Raw genomic sequence first — 23,856 nt, 5'->3', positions numbered from 1 at the left:
TTAGCTAGTCTTTATGTCCTTACAAATTGATAATGTCTTGTTGACTTGAACAGAGATTGAAAGAAGTACTAGTTGGAGTACTAGTTGTATGTCGCAGCTTTTTTGCTTGGGAGACTCTTGCCACACTTGAATAACAGACTAAATGAACTTCAGCAATTGCAATTTCTAGTACTGCCAGGAGGAAACACAGTTGCTGTGAGGGAGTCTGAAATTAGAGATGCTCCAGTAGGCCATTTCTTTGTCTTCTATTGCTAACAGTCTATAGGTTCAGACCATAATTTTTACATCTTTAACAAAGAAAATGTAGCGTCTTTGTGCAGAACACTTCAATTTCCAGAGTACAACGAGTTTTCTGTGGTTTGTTTCTCTTCAGGTTTACCTGTAGTTTAGCATCAGTACTTCATCAAATATTGATAGTAGCTTTGACCTGAAAAATATTTTGATCCACTAAAAATAATTTTTATTAGAGTCATCAGTGCTTTTAGATACAGAATTTAAAACAGCCATGGAAAAGAATGTCACCAGTTTACACATGGGGTCTTTTCAACTAAAAGGAGAATGTCATAGTTGAAAGTCAAATGCCTTCTTCAAGGTTAGTGATAGCCATGTAAAGTCAAACTCATTAGATTATTCCATGAAGTTGACTTGACCACTGTAAATCTGACTGAGTGCTAAGCTGAAAGTGTCTTTTTCTTTGTAAAGCTTCAGTTTCTGCCCAGTTTTCCTGACTTCTTCCAGTTCCCTAAGTGCCGTTTGTAGCTCTTGGAATATAATTTCTGGAGATTCTTGCTCCTTCATACTCCAGTGCAGGGCCATGTGATTTCTCATCCTTTCATCTAAGGAATACTGGGAGTAGTAGGATTGCTATTATTCAGGAAAGTAACAACAGATATGGAAGTCAGTAACAAATATCTTTTGGGTTTTGCTGTTTTTTGGTTTTGATTTTAACACAACAACTTACAGAACCATTCATTTCTGGACAAAAATAACACAACAACGTTTCTGCAACATGCAATACATCTTTCAACAACTGCTATTAAAAAGGAATAAAATATCCATCAGATATTGAATTACTTTATAAAATGCCAAAAATACTAAGCTATAGCTAAATTTTCTTCCTATGAAAACTAAACTTGAAAAGTGGTAATATTTTTAATGTCAAATGTGATTTTCTTCCCCTTGGAAAACTTGGAATACATAATTGTTCTGTAGAATGTAACACAGTACATAACCTAATTTAGGGAGTGCAATGTCTTGAAATTGTTCAACCTAATACATTTCTAAATAGTTTTACAATAATGGAAGATAAAACATGCTGGGTTTGCAGTTTAATTCTGGTGACTTTTCTGCCTGTTTCTTGATAGCTTTAAGTGAGAAATACTCCAGGGGTCCTACAGTGACAGCAAGGACAAAGTACAGACAATATAAATCTACTGTAAAGTTTAACTTTGTCTGAAGTCCTGTATAAATTAAAATAAAGGAAGAACAAATTAATTCAAAACTTCAAAGAAAATTATTTGCATATTTTAACCTCAGGTAGTTAACCACACACACAGCCCAATGTGATATGGTACTTGCCAGGAGCACTTTGTTTCATGTAATTCCCAGTAGCACTGAACTCCAAGGACGACCACGAAAAGAGCTTCAGCAGCAAAAAGTCAACATGTTGGAGCATGAGGTGCCGAGGTCTCTGGTGAGTCTCTGGGAACAGGCTATGTCTTCACTTGCCTTCCTTAAATATACCAACCAACCACAGATATAAAACCTTGGGAGAGGGCAAACAAATGAACAAGATTCACAGGGAGACACTGCACTAGCAGCACATGCTAAAAGCTACAAAAGGAAGCAGCTGTCTGCTGAGAGGCACTGGGGCGTTCATCTGCTGGCCTGATACACAGGGAAGGAAAGTTTGCTACTAGCCAGGAGCCAAGATCTGGGATGTCACAGAGAGACTGCTGGAACTGGTCAAAAGCACAGACTGCTGTCCCCTACTTCTGCATGTGGGTGGCAATGGCATGGTAAAAAAAAACACCTGCGCAAAATCAATCAAGACTTCAAACCCTGGAAATGCAAGTGGAAGGGACAGGTGTCCAAGTGATCTTCTGTCTTGCCTGTGCAGGCGAAAGCCAACACTTCATGAAAATCAGTACCTGGTTTTGTGGTTATTGTCATTGCCAGGGTTTTGGTTTTGACTTTTATGGTCATAGGACATTCTTTGACAAATACAGTCTACTGGGGAGAGATGGGGATCCATGTATCTGGAAAAGGCAGGACAGTCTTTGCTCATAGACTGACTTGTGCTTTGAACGGACAAGTCTGGCAGTAGTGTCCAAATTCATGACACCTGCATGTTTATAAATGAAAGGGTGGATGAGCTCACCTTACCACAGTAATGGGGAATGCTCCCCACCCTTCTCCAAAGGCAAGAACTCAGTTCAGCCACCTCAAGTGCAGTATACCAAGACACACAGTCTGGGCAACAAACAGGAGGAACTGGAGCCCTGTGCCCAGTCTAGGAGTTATGATGTCATAGGAATCACAGAAACTTGGTGGGAAAACTTGCAAGACTGGAAGACTAAAATGAATGGCTACAAAATATTTCAGAAAGATAGAAAGGAAAGAAGAAGAAGTAGAGTTGTACTTTATGTAAAATAAATTTTAGTCATAGCAGTGAGTTACAGAGACCGTGAAAGTTCTATTGAATGCCTTTGAGTCAGGGGGTCTTATGGTAGTTAACTGTTACTGACATCCCAATCAGGATGACAATGCTGGCAAAAACCTTACTTTGGCTGCTCAAAGACATCTTGGGCCAACAGAATCTAAACCTCATCGCTGATTTAAATTACATGGACATTGCAGGGAGAACAGCACACCACTACACATGTTGTCCATCAAGTTCCTGGAACGCATTGGGAACTGCTTCCTGCTACAGATGCTGGCCATGCCAGCTAGGAACAGCACATTGCTAAATTTATTGTTCACAAACCTAAAAGGCTTGCTTGACAATTTAACTACCAATACTAGCCTTGGATATAATGACAATAACATCGTGGAGTTTAAGACCCTGCAGTGCACACTGAAGACCAGCAGCAGGACAAAGATACTGGATTTTAGAAGAGCTAACTTCATTAGGCTGAAAGCCCAGCTGCAAGGATTCTTTGGGAAGAGTCCATGGATGGCAAAAGAGCTTGTGAGTGCTGGGAGTTACTCAAGAACAATCCCCTGGAAGCACAATAATAGTCCATTCCCTACAAAGAGAAAGGAAGAAGATAGAAAAAGAGACAACTCTGGCTTAGCAATGAACTTTTAGGTACATTTAAAAGGAAAAAAGAAATATACTGGCTATGGAAAAGAGGCAAAATATCCATCAAGGACTACAAGAGTGGGGTTAGAAAACAAAGGAAGTGTTCTAGAGGGTGTCTACTACTGTTCACCCAGGCAGGATGTAAGCACTGCTGAGTTATCCTATAGAATTAGGAGAAACTTCAGGACTGGTAGACATCAAATGGGAATATCATACTGCTGTGATGAACAGGTCTTGGAAATCTTGAAGTTTGTAGGAGGTAACTTCTTATTACAGGTATTCCATGAGTGTCACATTAAAAAGGGGAGTGGTTGTGGTGGTGTGTTCTTCAAATCCTTTATACTTGATCAGGCTGTCAGTTTCGCGGGAAAGACGAGACCCTTGTGCCCGACCACCCTGCCCGCTCCCTGCGTTCTGACAGCCCACCGTATCGGAGGGTGATTCAACCAACCTGTTCAGGGACCCTCCCGACAGCATCACTGTGTCAAATCCCCTATAACAACTACTCAAATCTCCAGACACTTGCACAAAATGAACTTTAGCTGAAGATTTTTATTATACAAAATGGAAGTTTGTGACAGGATGAAGTTCAGACATTGCTGGTGATAATACACTGACTGCAAAACAAGCTTAAAGCAATACACCTAAGAACAGCTATGAGTTAGTCATAGAATAAAGTTCTTATCCAGTAGGCATCCCTATCGAGAAGAAGACAGGTTCAGCCCATAAACTGGTCCCATAAGTTACGATGGAGTCTTCCTTAACTTCTCCTCTCCTTTGTTCACTTTTTATACTTCATAGTACATCGCATATTCATTTATCATACACAGGATTAGTTACAAGTTTCTCACTTCTAATCTAAATAAGTACACATCCTCAGATAGCACTACTGAAATTATTTACTAACTATGTGTGCTCCTCAAGTAGCGTTTTGCCCTCTTTTGGAGGAGCTATTTGAGTGGGAGGTCACAATCTACTACAATTACCTTTGTCCTACTTTCAACTAATTTTCTGTTGATGTATGTAGGTTGCAACATCTTATCAGCTTGTCTTCTCTTGTGGTCAGAACTTCCTCACTTGGATGCTTCCTTCTTTTATAATGGTGTTCTTTTCACCAACTAGTCTTTGTCTCTCATCCTTCTCAAGCCTGAATCCCTTAATCAGAAGTCCTTTTGTTCATTAAAATTGACAACTTTAGAGAGTGGGTTAAACGCTAAATCAGAGTGTGGTAATTTGGGAGTTTAGACAACAATGTCTCTCTTTCAGACTTGTTTCAGTCCAGGTCCAGTCCTTTTTCTTTACATTTAAGTGGAGCTCGAGTGACTCTAGTCATACATATTGTTGTTACTGACTGGTACCACATGCCCAGCGGGGTGTAGTAGTACCTTGGAGGCAGGTAGCTTTGAGATGGAGGTGTGTGTTAGTAATACATTGAGATTATTTCATTGTGGCAATTTTACCACAATGGTTGGCTCAGCAACACACATCTCTTAATATTCCTCATGTGACAACTGGTGCGCAGCTTATCAGCTGTGTGGTGCCATCAAGTTCCCATTCCTGCAGGGAGCACAGCAGAGCCTGGCTGTGGGGTCTCCACTCCACTCCACCCTCTGTTACTCCTATCAGCAGGTGCTAAAATGACAGGGTGTGTGGCTTAGGGAGCTGTGGTAAAGTAGATTCTGTGCATGCCAACCACCCTGAAAGTGACAGCTGTATTTTACCCTAAAAAGCTTTCTGTAATACTACACTTCTATTAGGTCTCAGTTTTCTCTAATTCCTCCCAAAGTAATTTCTCCACACATGAGCCAACTAGGAAAGATGTTCTCCTAGTCTGTGAATATAGAAAAACTCCTGGGGGCTGTGATGGTAGGTGGCTGTCCTGGCCACAGTGGTCATGAAATGGTTGAGTTTCATGAAAATTTTATGAGAAATTTTCAGTACAATTGTTACAGATCTGCTAATAAGTTAGAATTAATTGATGTTTTTTGATTTTATCAAATCATTTGGAATAAGAAATATATTTTAATGAAACTTGTAGTTGCACACCAAAAGCTGCTATGAAATCCTCTGTACAGCCCTATAGCAAGGCTAAAAGAATAGGTCAGAATCACCTAGTAGGAATGATTAGAACTTAGATAACAGACTTAAGAGTCAAGATGATTGGATACAGTATTTACGGGTAGACTAGGAGAATGCATTGAGATGTCAGAATGTAGAATTAATGGGAACTGGGGAGAGGATTTCTTTGTATTTGACCAGTCTTCTGTATGTAGAAAGTGTATTGAAATGTCAGAATATAGAATTAATGGGAACTGGGGAGAGTCGACTGGAACAACTTGTAGTTGCCTGCCAAGAAACCGTGAACTTTAGTAAAAGGTAATTCCGGCAGGGGGAGATCACGACCACCGACTCATGTACCACCTACCCAAATCGTACCCCAGACCCATTTCTGGACCTTTGTAACCTTTACTATGCAGAATCGGATATGGGAGGAGAGTATGTTAATGATTTTTGGGAAATATTACAATTATGCATGGATACTTAATGAATATGCATGAATAAGTTCTATATATGGTGTATGATTTTGAAAATTGGTGTGCGTTGATTGTGAGAGGACTCGCTCACGGACCAGGCCGTTAATAAAGAAGTGTCTGCTTATCTACATCACATTGGTGTTGATAAGTTCTTCATTCTGAGATTTTGGTAACACAATGATAAAAAAGGAGAGCAGAGTTGCTACCCTGGACTTCAAGAAAGCAAACCTGAAGCTATTCAGGGAGCTATTTAGAAGAGTACTCTGGGAATCTGCTTTTGAGGACATAGATGTCCACAAGTGCTGGTCAGTCTTTAAGAACCACCTTCTAGAGGTACAGGAGTAGGCAACCCCACTGAGTCAGAAGTCAAGCAAGAGGGACAGAAGACCAGCTTGTCTGAACAGAGAACTCCTCATGGAGCTCAAGAGGGAAAAAAAAATACTGTATGATCTGTGGAAGCGAGGTCAGGCTTTGCAGAAAGGTTACAGAGCCATGGTTTGTATATGCAGGCAGAAGACATAAAAGTCCAAAGCTCATTTAGGGTTCAAACTGGCCAGTGTTGTTTCAGATAAGAAGAAGGGCTTTTAAAATTATGTCAATAGCAAGAAGAGGTCTGAAGGAAACATTGGACTGATACTTATTAAAGATGGTAATCTGATTAAATCTTTAATAATACTGATAGACCTTGGGCTCCCTGGTCCCCTGAGTTGGAGGGTTATGACTGTACCAGCAGTGACTTTCCATTTGTAGACACGGGATCAGTTGCATCAGCTGACTTTTTGCAAGTCCATGGGGCCTGGTGGGATTCATCCCATTGAAGGACCCACTGGATGTTACGGCGGGACCCTTCTCAATTATCTACCAAATGTCTTAGGAATCTGGGCAGATCCTTGCTGACTGGAGGCTAGCCAGTTATTTCAATTTACAAGAATGGCACAAGAGAAGACCCAGAGAACTACCGATATGTTTGTCTAACCTCAGTTCCTGGAAAAAATTATGGAGAAGACTATACTAGGTACTACTGAAAGGCATTTAAACAATAATGCAATCATCAGGCATAGTCAACATGGGTTCACAAAGGGAAAGTCCTGTTCAACTAACTTGGTATCTTTCTATGATGATGTCACCTGCCTAGTCGACAAAGGAAAGGTGGTGGATATAGTTTTTCAGGATTTTGGTAAGGCTTTTGATGCTGTCCATCCCAACATCCACCTGAACATGTTGCCCAACTTGACATAAGCAGATACATGGTGCACTGGGTGATGAACTGGCTAAAGGGCAGAGCTCAAAGAGCTATATTGAATGGGGTTACACCTGGCTGGTGACTACCCAGGGGTGTTCTTCAGGATTTAATTCTATAGGCCAGTCCTCATATATACAGTTCAATGTATTTATCAACAATCATCACAGGAGTTGAACACACCCTTTGCTGATAACTAAAACGGGAGGTGCACTTAGCCCTCTTGAGGGACAAAAGATTTTGCAGTGGGATCTAGATAGACTGCAGCATTGGGTATCACCAATGGCACAAAATTTAACAAGAATAAATGCTGGACTCTGCACCTGGGGTGGAGTAACACTGGACACAAGTAAAACTTACAAGAGGAGTGGCTGAAGAGCAGCCCTGCAGAAAGGGATCTGTGGGTGTTGGTTGACAGCAGCTTTGGCAGCCAAGAGGGGCAAATCTCTGTATCCTGGGATGCATCAAACACAGCACAGTAAGCCAGTCAAAAAAGGTGATTATCCCACTGGATTCACCATTGGTGTGTTGTTCTGGGCCCCACAACTTAAGAAGGATGTTAATGTCCTTGCATGCAAAGGAAAGCAGCCTAGCTGGTGGAAGGACTGGAAGGCATGTCCAATGAAAAGCAGCTAAGGACTTTGGGTTTGTCTAGTTTGGACGAAAGGAGGCTGAGGGATGACCCCATTTCTCTATACAGCTTCCCGAGGAGGGGAAGTGTAGGGGGAGGTGCTGATCTTCCTGGGATCCAGTGAAGGACACATGGGAATGGTTCAAAGCTGTGCCAAGGGAGGTTTGGACCAGACATTATGAAGTGTTTCTTTACCAAGAGTGTAGTCAAACACTGCAACAGGCTTCCTAGAAGGGTGGTCAATGTCCCAAGCCCATCAGTGTTTAAGATGTATTTGGACAGTGCCCTTAATAACATGCTTTACCTTGGTCTGCCCGGAATCGGTCAGGGTGTTGCACTAGATGATCATTGTATGTCCCTTTCAACTGAAATTATTCTATTCTGTTCTGTTCTATTCTGTTCCGTTCCGTTCTGTTCTATCCCATCCCATCCCATCCCATCCCATCCCATCCCATCCCATCCCATCCCATCCCATTCCATCCCATTCCATCAGATTTGATCCAATTTGATTTGATTACATTCTAAGAATCTCGCTAGGGCATGCATGCAGTCAGGAAGGCTAAGGCTCAGCTACAACTGAAATTGGCCGAAGACATCAAAAACAACAAGAAAGGGTTCTTCAGACACATGAGCAGTAAGCAGAAGCACAAGGAAGACATAGGACAATTTTTAACCAGTGCAGAGAATCTAGTTACTAATAATGTTGCCAAGGCAGAGTTTTTCAGTACATTCTTTGCCTCCACCTTTACCTGTGTGCTGAACCCCAGCTCATGAAATCAAGCAACTACACCAACACATATGTTGATACATCCTTAGTGGAGGAAGGATTGGTCTTTGGTCTTTTGCAAGGGCTCAATCCACAGAAATCTGTGGTCCTAGACATAACCCATCCCAGTGTATTAAGAAAAGTGCATGATGTTGCTGTTATGCTTGCTGTTTATAATCTTTGAAAAGTCACGGATACCAGGGGATGTTGCTGATGACTGGAAGAGGGCATATGTCATACCCATGTATTGCAAAGGAAATGGAGCAGGTGACTGGGAAAAGCCAACACAGATTTAGCAAAGTCAAATTATGCCAGACTAACCTGATCATCTTCAACAACAAAATGACATTTTTTGGTGATGTGAGGAGAGCAGTGGATGTCATTTACCTGGACTTCAGAAAAACAGTCAACACTATTTCCCACAGATGATAGGACTGAAAGCAACCTCACCAAATTTGCTGATGGTACCAAGTGGGTGGTAAGGTGGACACATCAGAAAGGAAAACTGTCTTACAGAGAGACATCGATTGGACAGACTGGAAGAAAGTAGTAGCAAGAACTGTATGAAGATTAAGAAAGTCCTGTACCATGGAATGACATGTGAAGAGACCAGTACAGGCTAGGATCTGTATGGTTGGGGAGCAGCCTTGCTGAAAGAGACCTTGAGCTCAGTTGTCCAGCCAGCTTTTAACCTAGCATAAAGTACACATGTTCAAGCAATGAGCAGCCAGTTTCTCCAGGAGAATGCTGTGGCAATGGTGTCAAAGGCTTTACTAAGGTCCAGGTAGACAATATGCATAGCCCTTCCCTCATCCACTAAGTGAGTCAGCTTGTCACAGAAGATCAGGTTTGTCAAGCCAGACCTGCTCGTCATAAACCCATGTTGGCTGGGTCTGAGCCCCCGGTTGTCCGGCATGTGCCATGTGATAGCGCTCAGGATGATCTGATCCAAAATATTCCCTGGCACCGAGTCCGACTGACAGGCCTGTAGCTCCCCAGATCCTCCTTCCTGCCCTCCTTGTAGACGGGTGTCACACTGGGTAACCTCCAGCCTTCTGGGACCTCCCCAGTTAGCCAGGACCGTTGATAAATGATGGAGAGTGGCCTGGTGAGGTCCTCCACCAGCTCCCTCAGTACCCTCAGGTGGATCACACCTGGTCCCATAGATTTGTGCATGTCTAAGTGGAGCAGCAGGTCACTGATGGCTTCCTCCTGGACTGTGGGGACTTCATTCTGCTCCTCCTCATCCCTGTCTTCCAGCTCAGAGGGCTGAGTACCCAGAGGGAAGGTGCTCTTACTATTAAAGATTGAGGCAAAGAAGGTATTAAGTACCCCAGCCTTTTCCTCACCCTTTGTGGCAGTGTTCCCTGCTGCATCCAATGAAGGATGGAGATTAACCCTGGCCCTCCTTTTGTTTCTCATGTATTTGTAAAAACTGTTTTTGTTACCTTTTACAGCAGTGGCAGCCTGAGTTCTAGCCGGGCTTTTGCCTCTCTGATCTTCACCCTGCATAACCTTGTGACATCCCTGCAGCTCTCCAGAGCTGCCTGCCCCTCCTTCCAAAGGTGGCAAACTCTCCTTTTCCCCCTGACTTCCAACAAAATCTCTCTGTTCAGCCAGGATGGTCTTCTCCCCCACCTGCTTGTCTTTTGGCACATGGGGATGGCCTGCTCCTGTGCCTTTAAGATTTTTTTCTTGAGCAATATCCAGCCTTCCTGGATGCCTTGGCCCTTCAGAACTATCTCCCAAGCGACTCTGTCAACCAGGCTCTTAAACAGTCCAAAGTGACCCCTCCAGAAGTGCGAAGCAGTGTTTCTGCTGACCCCCTCCTCACTTCTCTGAGAATCAAAAACTCTTAGCATCTCATGATCGCTATGCCCAAGATGTCTTGTAACCACATCACCCACCAGTCCTTCCCTTTCTTTAAACAGCGGGTCTAATGGGGCATCCCCTCTGGCTTGCTCACTGGCCAGCTGTGTCAAGAACTTATTTTCATCACACACTCCAGGAACCTCTGACACTGTTTCCTCTCTGCTGTGTTGTATTTCCAGCAGGCATTTGGTCAGTTAAATCCTCCACGAGAATAAGGGGTAGTGATCTTGTGACTTCTCACAGCTGCTTACAGAATGTTTCATCTGCCTTATCATCCTGGTTGGGTGGTCTGTAACAGACTCCCACCAGGGTATTTGCCCTGTTGAGCCTCCCCCTGATTCTTACCCATAAACAGCCAATGTTATTGTCACTATCATTCAGCTCTAGGCAGTCAAAACAGGGCAACCCCACTGCCTCTCCTTCCTTGCCTATTCCTTCTGAAGGGTTTGTAGCCATCCATTGCAGCACTCCAGTCACGCAAGTTATCCCACCTGTTTCTGTGATGGTGATTATGTCATAGTCTTCCTGCTGCAAGACGGCTTCCAGGTCCTCCTGTTTGTTGCCCATGCTTTGGGCATTGGCTCAGATGCACTTCAGCTGTGCTATGGCTGTGCTATCAATCTCGCCTCCAACACTGTCATACTGCCACCAGGCTCATCTCTAACAAGCTTGGGTTTATTCCCTTCCCCCTTCAAACCTAGTTTAAAGCTCTCTCAACGAGCCCTGCTAACTCACAGCCTAGGGTCTTTTTCCCCCTTTAAGACAGGTGATCCCCATCTGTTGCCAGTAGACCTGGTGCTGTGTAAACTCACCTATGATCAGAAAAACTGAACTTTAGGTGTTGACACCAGGCCTCGAGCCAAGTATTGATCTGTGTGATCTTCCGATTACATGCCCCATTGTTCCCTGCAGCTGCCAGGATGATTAGTCAGGAGGGAACACTGCTGTTCTAATGTAGCAGTCACAAGATATTGTCTATTTACTTATTGTATTGGAGTTTTGAAGTTAGCCTTTAATCATTCAGATTTGGTCTTTATCTAGTTTTCTCTCGTTCTTCATCATCACAACATCTCACTATGCCTCAAATACCATGAATGCTGCTAGATACTAGTCATGAAAAGCTGTTTCATTCAAACGTGAATAAGGCAGAAGCTGTACTGTAATCCTTAAACCTGAAATTCCAGCATTGTCTTTCCAATGTTTGATTCTGGCATGTAATAATAGGCTGAATATTAGTGCTTGGGTCATCAACATCCTTCAAGTTACCCATAGGGAAGAAATAAAACAATGCAGTTGGAATAGAAATGATTGCTTTATCATGTGTGCCTAGTTTATAGTTATGAACATGTTTTAGTACTGCAAACCTGGGTCAGTTTTAATGCTTCCCCCACCCCCCCACCCCCCACATCTCCCACATCTCCCCTCCCCGTTTCTTTCCACAGCAAACAATCCGGGTATCCATTATTGTTGATCATAGTTACCATGGCAGTTATCCGTTTTAATAACATTTTTCATACCATCTGATTACTCTGCAAGGGCTCTGACAATTCATGAACACTGATTTCTTTCACCTTAAACATTGATCTATTACACATTAAGGTTGCTGATGCCTTTGGGTGCTTGCCAGTCTTCCTGTGATGACAAATAAGAATGCTAAATCACTTACTGAACTGTTGGTTACTGGGAAGGAGGAAAGGAGTTGTGGGATTAACCAGAAGTGCTTTAATGTTTGCTTTTCAGTAAGAACCCAGAACTCCAGAGGCTTGCTCAGCTAGGCCCCCATGCACATCCTACTGGTCCTTCTTAAATCATTGTTCTCCTGATACAGTTGAGCTGGTTTATCTGACATGCTTCTCCTCTTGCCAGTAACCATCACAGTACCTGCTCAGAGTTCCTTCTCTTCTATCTAGCTACGTTGTTTCTTGCCTGATTTATTCAATGCCACTGGATCAGTCAGTGAATTTTGTAAGGCTTTTCTAACCTGGTGCTTGCTATAGTTCAAATATGCTCTTAAATGTTGCAGCACTAGCATGCAGTAGAAGTAAAATACTCAGCTGTACCAACAAAGGAGAAGAAAAGCAGCAAAATGTTATCCCAGCAATGGACAATGGAATGGATAATGAAAGATGGCAAGAGAGCAGGAGAAGGCCCCTGGAAAATTATAACACAGAGCTTGTAAAATGCTTAGAAGCATTTTCCATCCAGAAAAGAATGCCATTATTGTAAATAACACATACAATTATGGAAGAAAAAAGGCAACTTGGAATTTTTGATTTGTTTACAGAAAGGAAAATTATGTAGAAGAGGTATCTGGTTCTGGAGCTCTAACAAAAGTGTCTGCTGGGTGTAAAGACAGGAAGAAAATATCACACTGGGGAGGAGGAGAAGCAGAAAAGAAGGAACAATCTGCTTTATTCTGTCCAGACCTGTTTATCCATCCTCAGTCAAATAGTTAAAATATTCTTCTTGGTTTTACAGCTCTAAGATAAATTGACTCTAATGGGACTAAAATGACAGACCTAAAGTTTGAAGCCCTACTTAGGTTTTTTTACAAACCAGAGCAGCATCCCTCTAGAGCATTTTGAAATAAACTGCAAGTGACTGGCAGCTCACCAGTATATATTTTTATACTAATGCCTTGCTGCCCTTCAGCTGATCTCGCCTATCCTGGTATTCTATAGGTAGAAGAGTCTATCTCCTGGACCCAGGATTTACCAGTCCCTGTGATACTGTTGCTTATCCACCTAAAGTCTTAAACATAATCATTTGCAATGAATCAACAATATGCCCCTTCAGTTAAATAATTTCTGTCTAGTTTGCAGGAATACTTACTGCCACACAGATAATTCTGACTGTGAAGGTTTCGCACCTCATAAAGTAAATATATAGCAATGAAGGCATTTTATAAAGTGCTTCTATGGCCATATTGATGAAGTATGATGAAATGGTCCATAATCCTACATTTGCATTTTCAGTAAAATCCAATAGCCCCATGAATTAGCCAGGTATAGTAAGGGGCAGAGTCTCACTTGAGCTCATTCTTCCTTCTCCTCATTTTCACATGGAAAACCAGAAAAGCAACATGAGATGAATCAGGACAGATTCTTTTGAATAACCCTAGCTATTCAGTGACAAAGTTAAACAGATTTCTACCCAGTATGGTTCCACTGAAATGCTAGTAAATTTATGGTTTTCAAATGCTGTAGTGCCAACACAATGCTGCTGAAATATTTACGCTGGCTTTTAAATATCCCTGAGGAAATCCAAGCAGAAGTCTATGAAGTACATAACCTTTTACCTCAAAAATTTCCATAAAAAATTATAAATTACTTGAATAAAAACTCTCTTTAAATTTCACACAAAAATAAACCATGCAATAGTTTTCTTAATTTTAATGGACTTTTGTCCATCTGAAATACATAAAATTTTCAGTTCTGGAAAAGGAAACATCCTTTTATCTGTAAACCAGGCACAGACCAGATCACCTTAGTCATCTGTTTTTACATTTTTCCTCTTAAAAAGTATAAGTTCCAGGAGTTTTACTTAGAAGTCAAACACTACAGACCATCTATTAAAATACAGGGAAACAGTAATGTTTCTTTTCAGAGTATCTTCCACACTTAGCAGAAATCCAATCATAAGAGGAATTCAATTAAGCTTTCCTAAAACCATCAGATACGTCTTTTAGCAAGTTAGTACTTTCATTTTTAAGGATTTCTAATGCCCAAAGATGGTATTTGTTACATAGGATTGCTCTGAGCTATAAATATTTTATCTAGGTATAAACTCCAGAGAAAAAAAAACCCAACTAAGAAAATTCTAAAAGTTAACACAGCCTAGCAAAACTGATGTTTTAATACCACAGTCTTAAACATAAATTTGGCTTGGACACTCTTTATTAGAATAATGGTGAAAAACCACTAAAGCTTTGACTTTCATCAGCTGGATGAAAATATGCCAGTTTTGAAGAAAAATAATCATGTAGATTTCTTTCATTAATACCTTTCCCATGTACTATCTATTGGTCACTCCTAGAGAAGAGATAGTAGGCCTTGTAGAACTTTGAGTTTTCCTACAAGGTCTTAATTATTTTGCCTACAAAAATCTTCATAAAAATTTTGCCCCTCTCCCAGCAATCTTTTAAACTGATATCATCCTACATAGTAGAGAAGCACACAAACTCTTGGGTTTCCTGGGTTAACACTGAAGATACATTTGCAGAGGTTCTAATAACCCTGTTGGAGAAGTTTATTAGTAAACCAGTTATGCATCACTACTGATACTAAAATTACTTGTGCCACTTACACCGGTTGAGGAAACAGACTCCCAAACAGTTTCCATGATTAATTCATTTGTGATCCTGCAACAATGGAACTCATTGAAGAGCAAGGTGATCAGAGCCACTTTTAAAGCACCTCACCTTGCCTCTGCTTTGCTTAAGCAGCTGTGAAAAAGCAGACATTGAATTTTACAGATCTCTGGTGAAGTCTGTATTTCCCATTTTATTTCTTAGGTGTATTTTTGCTTCTCAATACAAGAAAGGTAAAACACAGTTAAAAAAAAAAAAAAAAAAAAAAGAGGTATTACTTATTTATTAGCTGCTTTTCTCATAAAATTTGACTTCTGAGAGCCAACACTTCCAGTGAGAATTAGCTTTACCACTTTTTTCACAATAATATTGGTTTAATTAAATATTAATCTATTTTATAAAAAGTCTGTAATGTTGGTGACTTTTGAACTGACATGACACACCCACGTACCCCACATCAAGCCCAAGATTTCGATTATATCAAAGCTTTTACAAGGCTAAATCGTGTGCCACAATGAAAAGTAGAGCCCAAGGCAGTAGCAATGCCTGAATTGCAACTACAAGGAATAGATTATGTGAATTAAATACATAGGAACCTAGGAGATGAAGCCCATCCCAGGATTTTAGTCAGCTTAAAAATGCCTTAAAGTACTTATGCCAAACTGACCAGAAGGTGAAACTTCTAAAAATCTAAGATCTGGCAGACAGTCTGAGCATGAATGAGCAAATAAGCCACTCGAGAAGCAGCAGCATGCACATTCTACTTTATCTCTATCCTAGAGAGCAAATCAGTCCTAGCAATTGCCATGATTTTATAAGACAATGAAAACCACTCTCAAACTTTGCTTTGTTCATTCTTCCAGCTTTTGTCTCCCCACCTAATGTATATATAGACAGTAATTTATTGGGTGAGGAAAAAAAAAAAAGTTATGGTAGCAACAACTACAGCCCTGAAAACAAATGTCTTTCTAAACAACCTATTGATATCCGTTGTCTTAGTACAGAGTTGAAGCAGTATAAATGAAATCAATGATCTTTGTATTCTTTTTTGTATCTTACGAAGAGAGAGAAAGAACAGGGGCACTGAGAACCTGGCATGGTTTTCAACACCAAAGCTATCTTCACAGAAATTTGCACTAGACTTGGAGGACTAGTCATTTAAAAATATCTGAATATGTTTTAAATGCCAGGAAGCAGTAATTAGCATCTCTATAATTCCAATGTTTTATTTTCTTCATGGCCAAGAAGTTTTGATGTACTTGAGGGCTTCAACTTATTTCAGTGTTACTCCAACTGATAGAGCACTTTTGTAGTTTGTGATGCTTGATGTGATACATTGCATACTCTTTTACGCTCAATTGCAACAGCATCCATAGATTCTTGCATCTTTTTTTCCTCCTCCAGGCCTTAAGGAATTCAGTATCTGACACTATTACTTTAATTCTACTGGATGGTTTCTATTCACTTCAACAACACGTGTGAGTACACTGCTTCTAATTATGATGTAATAACTGGTTTCAATCAAGCAAAGCACTGTTTTAAATTTGATGAAAATGGATGCATAGTTCTCTGAAACAAGCAACAGTAATGTTTTAAATGCTTATCTTCTCATGGGGTGAAGTATTTTTTTCATTTGAAAGAAAAGCACTCTACAGTCCCTATTTAAATACCATTTTCTACAAGTTTCTTCACAAAAAATGTGATTTTTAAAAGGAAAGTGGATTTGTATTTCTTTCTTTTATTTCAGTTTTTCCTGTAATGCTAAGAAGCTGGCATCTCCCTGAAAGTGTAAAGTATTTAACCATTTTATGGTCAGTTCAAATGTTTTGTCACTGTGCATTTCTCTGTCTTTATGTTTAAATGTTGCCTTGCAGGTTGTATGCGTTTTGTTTTCCTAGATTCTGAGAACAAAACTCAGATTTACGTGCTTTCAATAGTAAAGGTCGTAATATAAAACAATCCAAATACTTTGGCTTTAGAGTGTCTTATGAAGATGAAATCTCAGAAAAAAATGACAGCTAAAAGTTTTTTTTCCAGTAAAGAATTCCAGTAAAGATAAAGATAAAAATTGTTTTCCAGTAAGACAAGGTTTATAAGGAAATGCTAACTCCTGAGGGATTAAGAGATTTACAAGTGTGGAATAAGCAAAAAATCCCTAACATTTACTAAAGGTAACAGGAGATACAAAAACTTACACAGAAATTGAGATTATGATTTAAAGTGGTGACACACGATTTTCCTTTATGATTTTTTGATTTTTTCCCCTCCTTTAATTTAGATTTTTCTCTCAGTCCTGAAAGGATGAAGCTGATTAAAGCTCATTTGAGCTGGGGAATAAAAGGCTAAAATTCTAATGTCTTTTTTTCAGAGGGCAAAGGTTTTTAGCATAGGCCTTTGGGCTCAGGTTTATAAGGGAGTCTTCAGCTATTGAAAGCTGAAGCTCGGTGATGGCCGCAGAAGTGTCATCACAGCCACTGACAGCCACGGATTGGCCCTTCAGGCTGGCTGACAGCTTCCCCTGAAACACCAGCAGCCAGAGATTTCCATTCTTAATATGCTGGTGTTTAGACTTTTTTTTTTTTTTTTTTCCTAGCTGGAAAGGGGGAAGGAAGCCTTATCCTCCATCTCCACAGGGAGGAGGTGGTGTTGACCAGGCCAATATAGGCAGATGGCAGCCATCCAGGCTCAGAGAACCGGGCTTGTCCCAGTCCTTCAGACATGTAGAGAACAGGGAAAGGATGCCCTAGCCTAAAGATGATCTCTTTTTTTTTGTTCTCAGTAGGTGAAAGTATCCAAAACCCACAGTGTTTCATTTCTTTTCTACTTTGATAATTGTCATTTATCTGACAAAGCAAGTTTACTCATCATACTCCCTGGTTTTGTAAACATTAATGCTATGGGCCAGATCTTCAACGCAGTAAAATGCACTTGTGCTGGGCAAGTGGTTTAACATACAGTGTGACATAACATTGTGTGACACATGCAGGTGGCACGGTCAGTGCTGGCTTTGCCTGGCCCTGTGGCAGCTCTCGTGGCCTGGAAGCAGTGATGTGACAGAGCCCACCAGCTGCCTCAGGTCACAGCAAGGCCTCAGATCTCTTCCAGGGAGCCAAGTCAGGGCGAGATCTTTCCAGTTTTCTCCTCTCCTCCGTTCGGTGCCTGCAAAGAGGTCAAACACAGAGCACCACCCCTGTAATTGCTGAAAAGAGGAAGAAGCTGAAGTGAACTTAAAAGTCAGGTTCATTGCCTCTGAGGCTGGAACTGGAAAATGCAGTGTGAACAGAGAACTTCAACCGAAGCATTGCTTAACATCCCAGAAGATTTCCACTGCTCTCAATTAAGGTTTCTACCCCTGCTCTGAAAGTCTTTCTGGTGAATCCCTAAGTTTCTAGTGGGCCAACTTGGATGAGAAATCAGCATAAGGAGCCCCCGTGTTCAGAAAACAGTGGCAGTGTCATGGAGGAAGGCTCTGCTGGTCCTGCTGCTTGCTGACACGAGCTTGGCATGCAGGAGAGCAGCTGCTGCAGCTCCCCAGTTTCACTGTAGAGCTCAAGGGCCACCATCTGAGGAAGCCGAGTGACAGGACAGGTATGCCTGGCACTGGTTAGGACAGCAGCAGTGAGGGAAGGTTTGAGGCCTCTTTGCCTGACCAGCAACATGAGACAACATACAATACATTTTCCTTGCCTGGGCGCTGCGCTGGGGTTTTAAAGTTCTGACTCCAGCCTTGCCTTGATTTATGCTTTGGGCAATTCCTTTGGACAACAAATTGTAGCTAACATTGAGTGTGTATTGTTGCACAGTGAGTGTACTGACAATCCTTATGAACACCAGGCTGGTCAGGGGAAGAGAAGCAGTGGCTTCCCATGGATAGTGAAGTTTATAAGTTTAACAAGTGTTTTCTGGATATTGTAGTGAGAAGCGAAATGAATTTTGAGAGCCAAAGTTAGCATTTCATGAATGATTTCCCATCACATATGTACTCATTCTGATCAAACTTGGTGCTGCAGTTAAAAAAATGGGATTTTTTTAGCTTTTAAAAAGATACTTCAGGTAACCCTAAATACCTTTCCCATCTCAACTTGGCAACAATCCTTTCAAGTCTATGCTCTTTATGTCATTGTGAAGAAACTTGTAAAAGAGACATTTGCAACATGACCAGCAAACACAATGAATTTGGGCATTTGATTGATCCCTGACAGAAAACAGGGACAGCCTTAGTTAAGTTCAGTTGCTGGGTTAAAACATAAAAAAGGAAGTCTGTAAGACTAAACGGACTTTGGCTTAGAGATAGCTGTAAATAAAAAAAGTCAGCGCTTTCTATCACCATTGGCATGAATGTCTAACTAAGCACATTCGTTACCTAATACAGATAGTTTGTTGCAATGATGTATTGCCGACTAAGCAACAAGGTTTTTTTCTGTTACATTTTTGAGAGTTTTTCCAGTGTTGTGAGGAGTAGAATGGAATACAATTGTATCAACTTGGGCCAATGCAAAGGCGAGCTTAGCACAAGGCATTTTGCAGAAATCATCACTTTAAAAAAAAGTGTCTCGGGTTCTGCTGTGTCCATATTGAAGCTACAGGGTTTCTCTCTACTCATCTGCAAATCTAAATAGTGAAGTAACTTATGTAATTCTGGCATCTGTTCTCTTACATTTCTTTCTCAGTGTTTTTGGCAGCTAGCTCATATCCAAGTCACAATGCTGAAGAAGGCCCAGCATCAAATGAAGCATTTTAGTACCACACATGTATGTGATGAGGGCAAGAATCCATTCTAGGCAAAACAACAGAAAAATTAAATGGAGAGAAGCCATCAATTAAGATGTAACACTGAAGCACTCAGACAAATATTTAAGTACAATGGACAACATTTTTTTTGATTTACAAGATTTTCAGAGGAGCTTAATTGGTCTCTGACAACTGAAGGCAATACTGGTAACAAACTCCATGTTATTTATACCACCTATCTGTTTTCCCCAAGCCCATATATGCAGTCTCATACATACGCTTTACAAAGTCTGGAAACATCTACCAAATTATTCAGATCTGCAAGAAAAAGAAAAGCTTGAAGTGAGAGGGAGGCATTGTCTGTGATTTTAAACAGCTGCTTTCTGATCACTTTATATGATAATGCTCAAGAGGAAATTTGAGTCCTTAAGTCAGTGACATCACACCTGCTGCAGGACTAAACCTACTTATTCCACCTCCTACAACTGTGTTTAGTTATGAAGGGTTTCCTCACACCACAAGGTATTGAAAAAGAGCTGAAAACATAAACTTTATATTTTACCAATGGGTATTAGAGTTACATGCACTTTGATGCTTGTGTATTTGTACTTCTGACAGCATTAATGTTGTGACCACAACAGTCTATGGATGTAACTAAGGAAATGTTCACTGGGTAGTGACCTTCTAGTTAATCAATCAAACTTTCATTAGACCAGGAAAAAAGGTAATAAAAGATAAAGTCCTTATAAAGCATACTTTGATTAACAGTACCAGGGAAATGATAGCAAGTATATAAGGAAATACTAATTTGGTATATAGATCACCAGCTCAGGGAATTTTCAGTGCTTCTATCTTTACCAAGCTACAAACCCATAGTTCAAAAGAATTAATTGATGTAGATCATCTCTCTTGCAAAGCTGAAAAGTAGGCTTGACTTGCAAAAGCATTTTTTGGTCAAGTCATCATTTCTCCATGTCAAAACATAGCAACTTGATAAAAACATGAGCAGTTAGAGTTTAGCAAGTGAGGAGCTGGAAGCTGATCATATGGGCCTAATGTTAGGCCCTCTAACATAAACAAAAAGTATTATACAGTTTTTGGATAGTTATCATGTGTGTTATATGTCCAGAATAAAAATAGAAAATAATATCTTTAAAACACATGGGCAAATTAATAGATTTTTTGACTGTGAGATACCATGAAGCGTATCCTGTAATTCAGAATAAGAATGCAGAACATTATTATTACAATGATTATTTAAAACCAGACTTGAGTGTGGACATTTGCAGTTTGTCTGTAATGCATTGCTTACTGTCTTTTACAGATGTCGTAAATATAATAACTACAGGAGTTTTTAAGCAATCTGGACGTTGAAAGCTTTGATATCTATACATTGAAATATTGGAAATTCATTACTAAATTGTTCTAATGTTTACAGTGCTTGTCTTTGATGAACCATTTCCGATTAGACCCACTTGCATGCTCCTAATGCTTTTTCCTGAAAGAATGAACAGAACCAATCTTTTAATGTCCATCTGCAGCAGCTTAACATGGGCAGCAGGCTGCCAAACTGGCTTTCTTCTGCTTCTCTATCAGTGATGTGGTCCTGAATTATATTTCTGACTGACTGTAGCAATGTAGTTTTATAAGAGAAACGTACAATCCAGCACTTGATAATGCACAGGAAAGTTATTAATCTATTTGAAAAGCATTGTTGAAAAAAAACCCCAAAACCCAACAGAAAACCCACAAAAAAAAAAAAAAAAAAAAAAAGTGCGAACCCTAGAGATGGGTAAAATGTTGGCAAAATATGAAACATGTAAAACTGATAATATGCAAGGCAGCACAATAATCTAGGAAAAATAAAAATTGTAAAAATGTGCTGGTTTTTCCTCTTGCATTATATTTTCAAGGACCAAAATGTCAAAGCTGTCTTGCTTTGGCACTATCACAAGTTTTTGAAACATTTAAGATCCAGGAAATTCTAGGATGCTTTAAGCAATTCTCTTAACAGTATTCCCAACAGTTTCATAATAAGGACAAACACATAAGTAAAAGTAGATCCAGAATGTTCAGAAGACTCTGTGAAGAGCTCCCTGCACCAAAGCTCTGAAAATAAGCCTACTCTTTAAAATTTTTAAACTAAAAACCACTACCAGTTTAAGTTCTCCCAAAGTAGTTTACTGCCATTTAAATTTGAAATTAGGTTCTATATGTGTTGCTGAAAAGTTATTTTTGATCCTAAGCTGCACAGCATGAGAAATATGAAGCACTGTAGTCACTGGTAAGCTCTCTTTAACAATTTCAGACCATTTTAGTAACGTCTTAGAAGCTTTAGACAACTACCCTGACAAACTACCACTGGGTAACTCTCCCAGACTTCTGATCAGGTGAAAACTGCAGAAATACTGGAAAATGAAAAATCTCAATGCCCATCTTCTGTCATGACAGAAAGAAGCCTAATCTGAATTCACTGCAAATCCAGAGAATTCACAGTAATTTTTGTTTTCTTGGGAGGCAGGAGGTGATCATTTTGCTTATTTATATTAAGCTAGAATCTTGCTATGAAAATTTAAGGCTAAGAAAAGAAAGATCCTATGCAGAAGAACATTTTTGCTACCTTGCGCAGCTAAGGCTCAAAACAATTCCCCAGCTCCAGTCAAAGCCCTTGCAAACCGTTATGGCTTGCTCAGTCCCTATCCTACTTCAGCTTCTAACTCCCCTATTGTAATCTGAAAAAGATCATGGTACGTGGCTTGTTTCCTATATGCACTAAGGAAATGTTCCAGAAAGCACACAATACAAAATTCATAGTCTCCAAACTCTTATTTGGTTTAACAGAAGGGCTGAACTATAGTAATTGGAAAGACCCATGGATATTTACCAAATTGGTTAAAACACTTGGAATAACAGCAATTGCTTTAGGTTCTAGATCTTAATGGATTACATATACAGACTAGATTATAAAGAATGAGTAGTTGTTGAAACTTAGGTGCAATACTGTTGCATCAGCCCTTGTGGAGATGATGGATGCTGGTCCTCATCTGAAAACTGGGCATCCATGGACAGGCTGGTCATGGAGTAATGGCATTGCCTTTGGAGATTAAACAATTAGTTTTTACTGACCTTCTCCTCACCTCTTTTTTTTTTTTTTTAAAAAAAAGAAGATAGCTAGATTTAGAAATACATTTTGGATGAGTTCACCTGCAAACTCCCTTATTTGTCACAAAGGCAAGTAATGAGCTTTATTATGTTATTTAATATCTGCTATGATATACTCTGAATTTTCTGATTCATTGCAACACTTTCTGCTTCTTTGTCACGTGAACCGCTAGAGGTCAATTAGACGCCATTCATCTTTTTCCTCTTACTATTGCAGTGGACACCTTCTAGTAGTGTAACCCATTCACAAGCACTTGTTAGACTTGGATAAGAAAAGACTATATAATAATATTATCCCACTTAATTGCTGAAATACTGAAATAATGCTACTCTAGACCAAAAAATAGATACATAAAAAGAAAATGCTTATAAGTACATATATTCCTGTAATACCTTGGCTATGACAAGCTTGTAACTTGACAAAAATGCCTTATCTTAGCTAACTTACCACTGAGTTGAAGAAGAGCTTCAATTGAAGGCCAGCCCTAAATTTCAAATGTAACCTGCTATGAATGAATACCTCATTACCTGGCCCCAGGTTCGACAAGGTACTGTGTAGTGTGAATAACTCTAAGCAGTTGAAATGAAAGATAGATTAGAAAAAAAAGATATAAACACCATAATCTTATATTTAACATTTTACTGTTTATTGGCTAATAATAAAATACTAGGAATGCTAAGGAGAATGTAAAAAAATTATAGCAAGTTTGAGTGCATATTAAACAGGAATGTAGACTATTTTTCCCATCAAAGTCTTCACCACTTTCTAATACAATTTATGTGTCTGCCCTAACTGTCTACCCCCAAAAGCAATACAAATACAGAAGTAACTATGTTCCTCAGATTTGCTGAATAACAGTCTCTGAAAACTGTGTTCCTATATGTTTTTCTTTTATTCATTTGCTTGTGGTCTGCATTTTTCATAGAATGACAAATATATCTTGCTTTGTTTTGACATGGAGAAATGACTTCTTGACCAAAAATGCAGGTAGTTCAGCAACTGGATTTGCTGGTTTATAGATGAATGCAAATGAACCTTTAAATGAAATTGCTAGCTGGGATATTTCTGGTCTTGTTAAATACTGTGTTTATATTCTTTTATTTTCGTAATTGTACCGAAGCCACCAATTATTTCACAAAAGGCTATGCAGTCAGCAACTGGTGAGAAGAAGGGAGTTATGAAGGTGTCACGGCACTTTCCAAACTATCAAGCTGCAACAAAGTCTTTTACCACCACATACCAACCTACTCTTCATGCTAGGCCCTCTGCTGTCTTCTCCTTGTCTCTCCTCATCCCGGGCAGGCAC

General features: G+C 40.0%; 1 protein-coding gene across 1 annotated transcript in view; it reads right to left on the bottom strand.

Annotated features, from left to right (window-relative positions):
* Positions 1–593: 593 nt before the first annotated feature.
* Positions 594–23,856, bottom strand: part of LIX1 (limb and CNS expressed 1) — a gene marked incomplete at its 5' end in the record, with an annotated part of 28,687 nt that continues 5,424 nt past the window's right edge. The window contains 5 exon segments of the mRNA XM_056325077.1: positions 594–642; positions 644–864; positions 11,520–11,575; positions 11,578–11,615; positions 14,654–14,791. Coding sequence (XP_056181052.1) covers positions 594–642; positions 644–864; positions 11,520–11,575; positions 11,578–11,615; positions 14,654–14,791 — 502 coding nt within the window.

The sequence above is a fragment of the Falco biarmicus genome, chromosome Z (genome assembly GCF_023638135.1).
Source record: "Falco biarmicus isolate bFalBia1 chromosome Z, bFalBia1.pri, whole genome shotgun sequence".
NCBI lineage: Eukaryota > Metazoa > Chordata > Aves > Falconiformes > Falconidae > Falco > Falco biarmicus.
The sequence above is the reverse complement of the archived record's forward strand: the minus strand, read 5'-3'. Positions and strand labels throughout refer to the sequence as shown.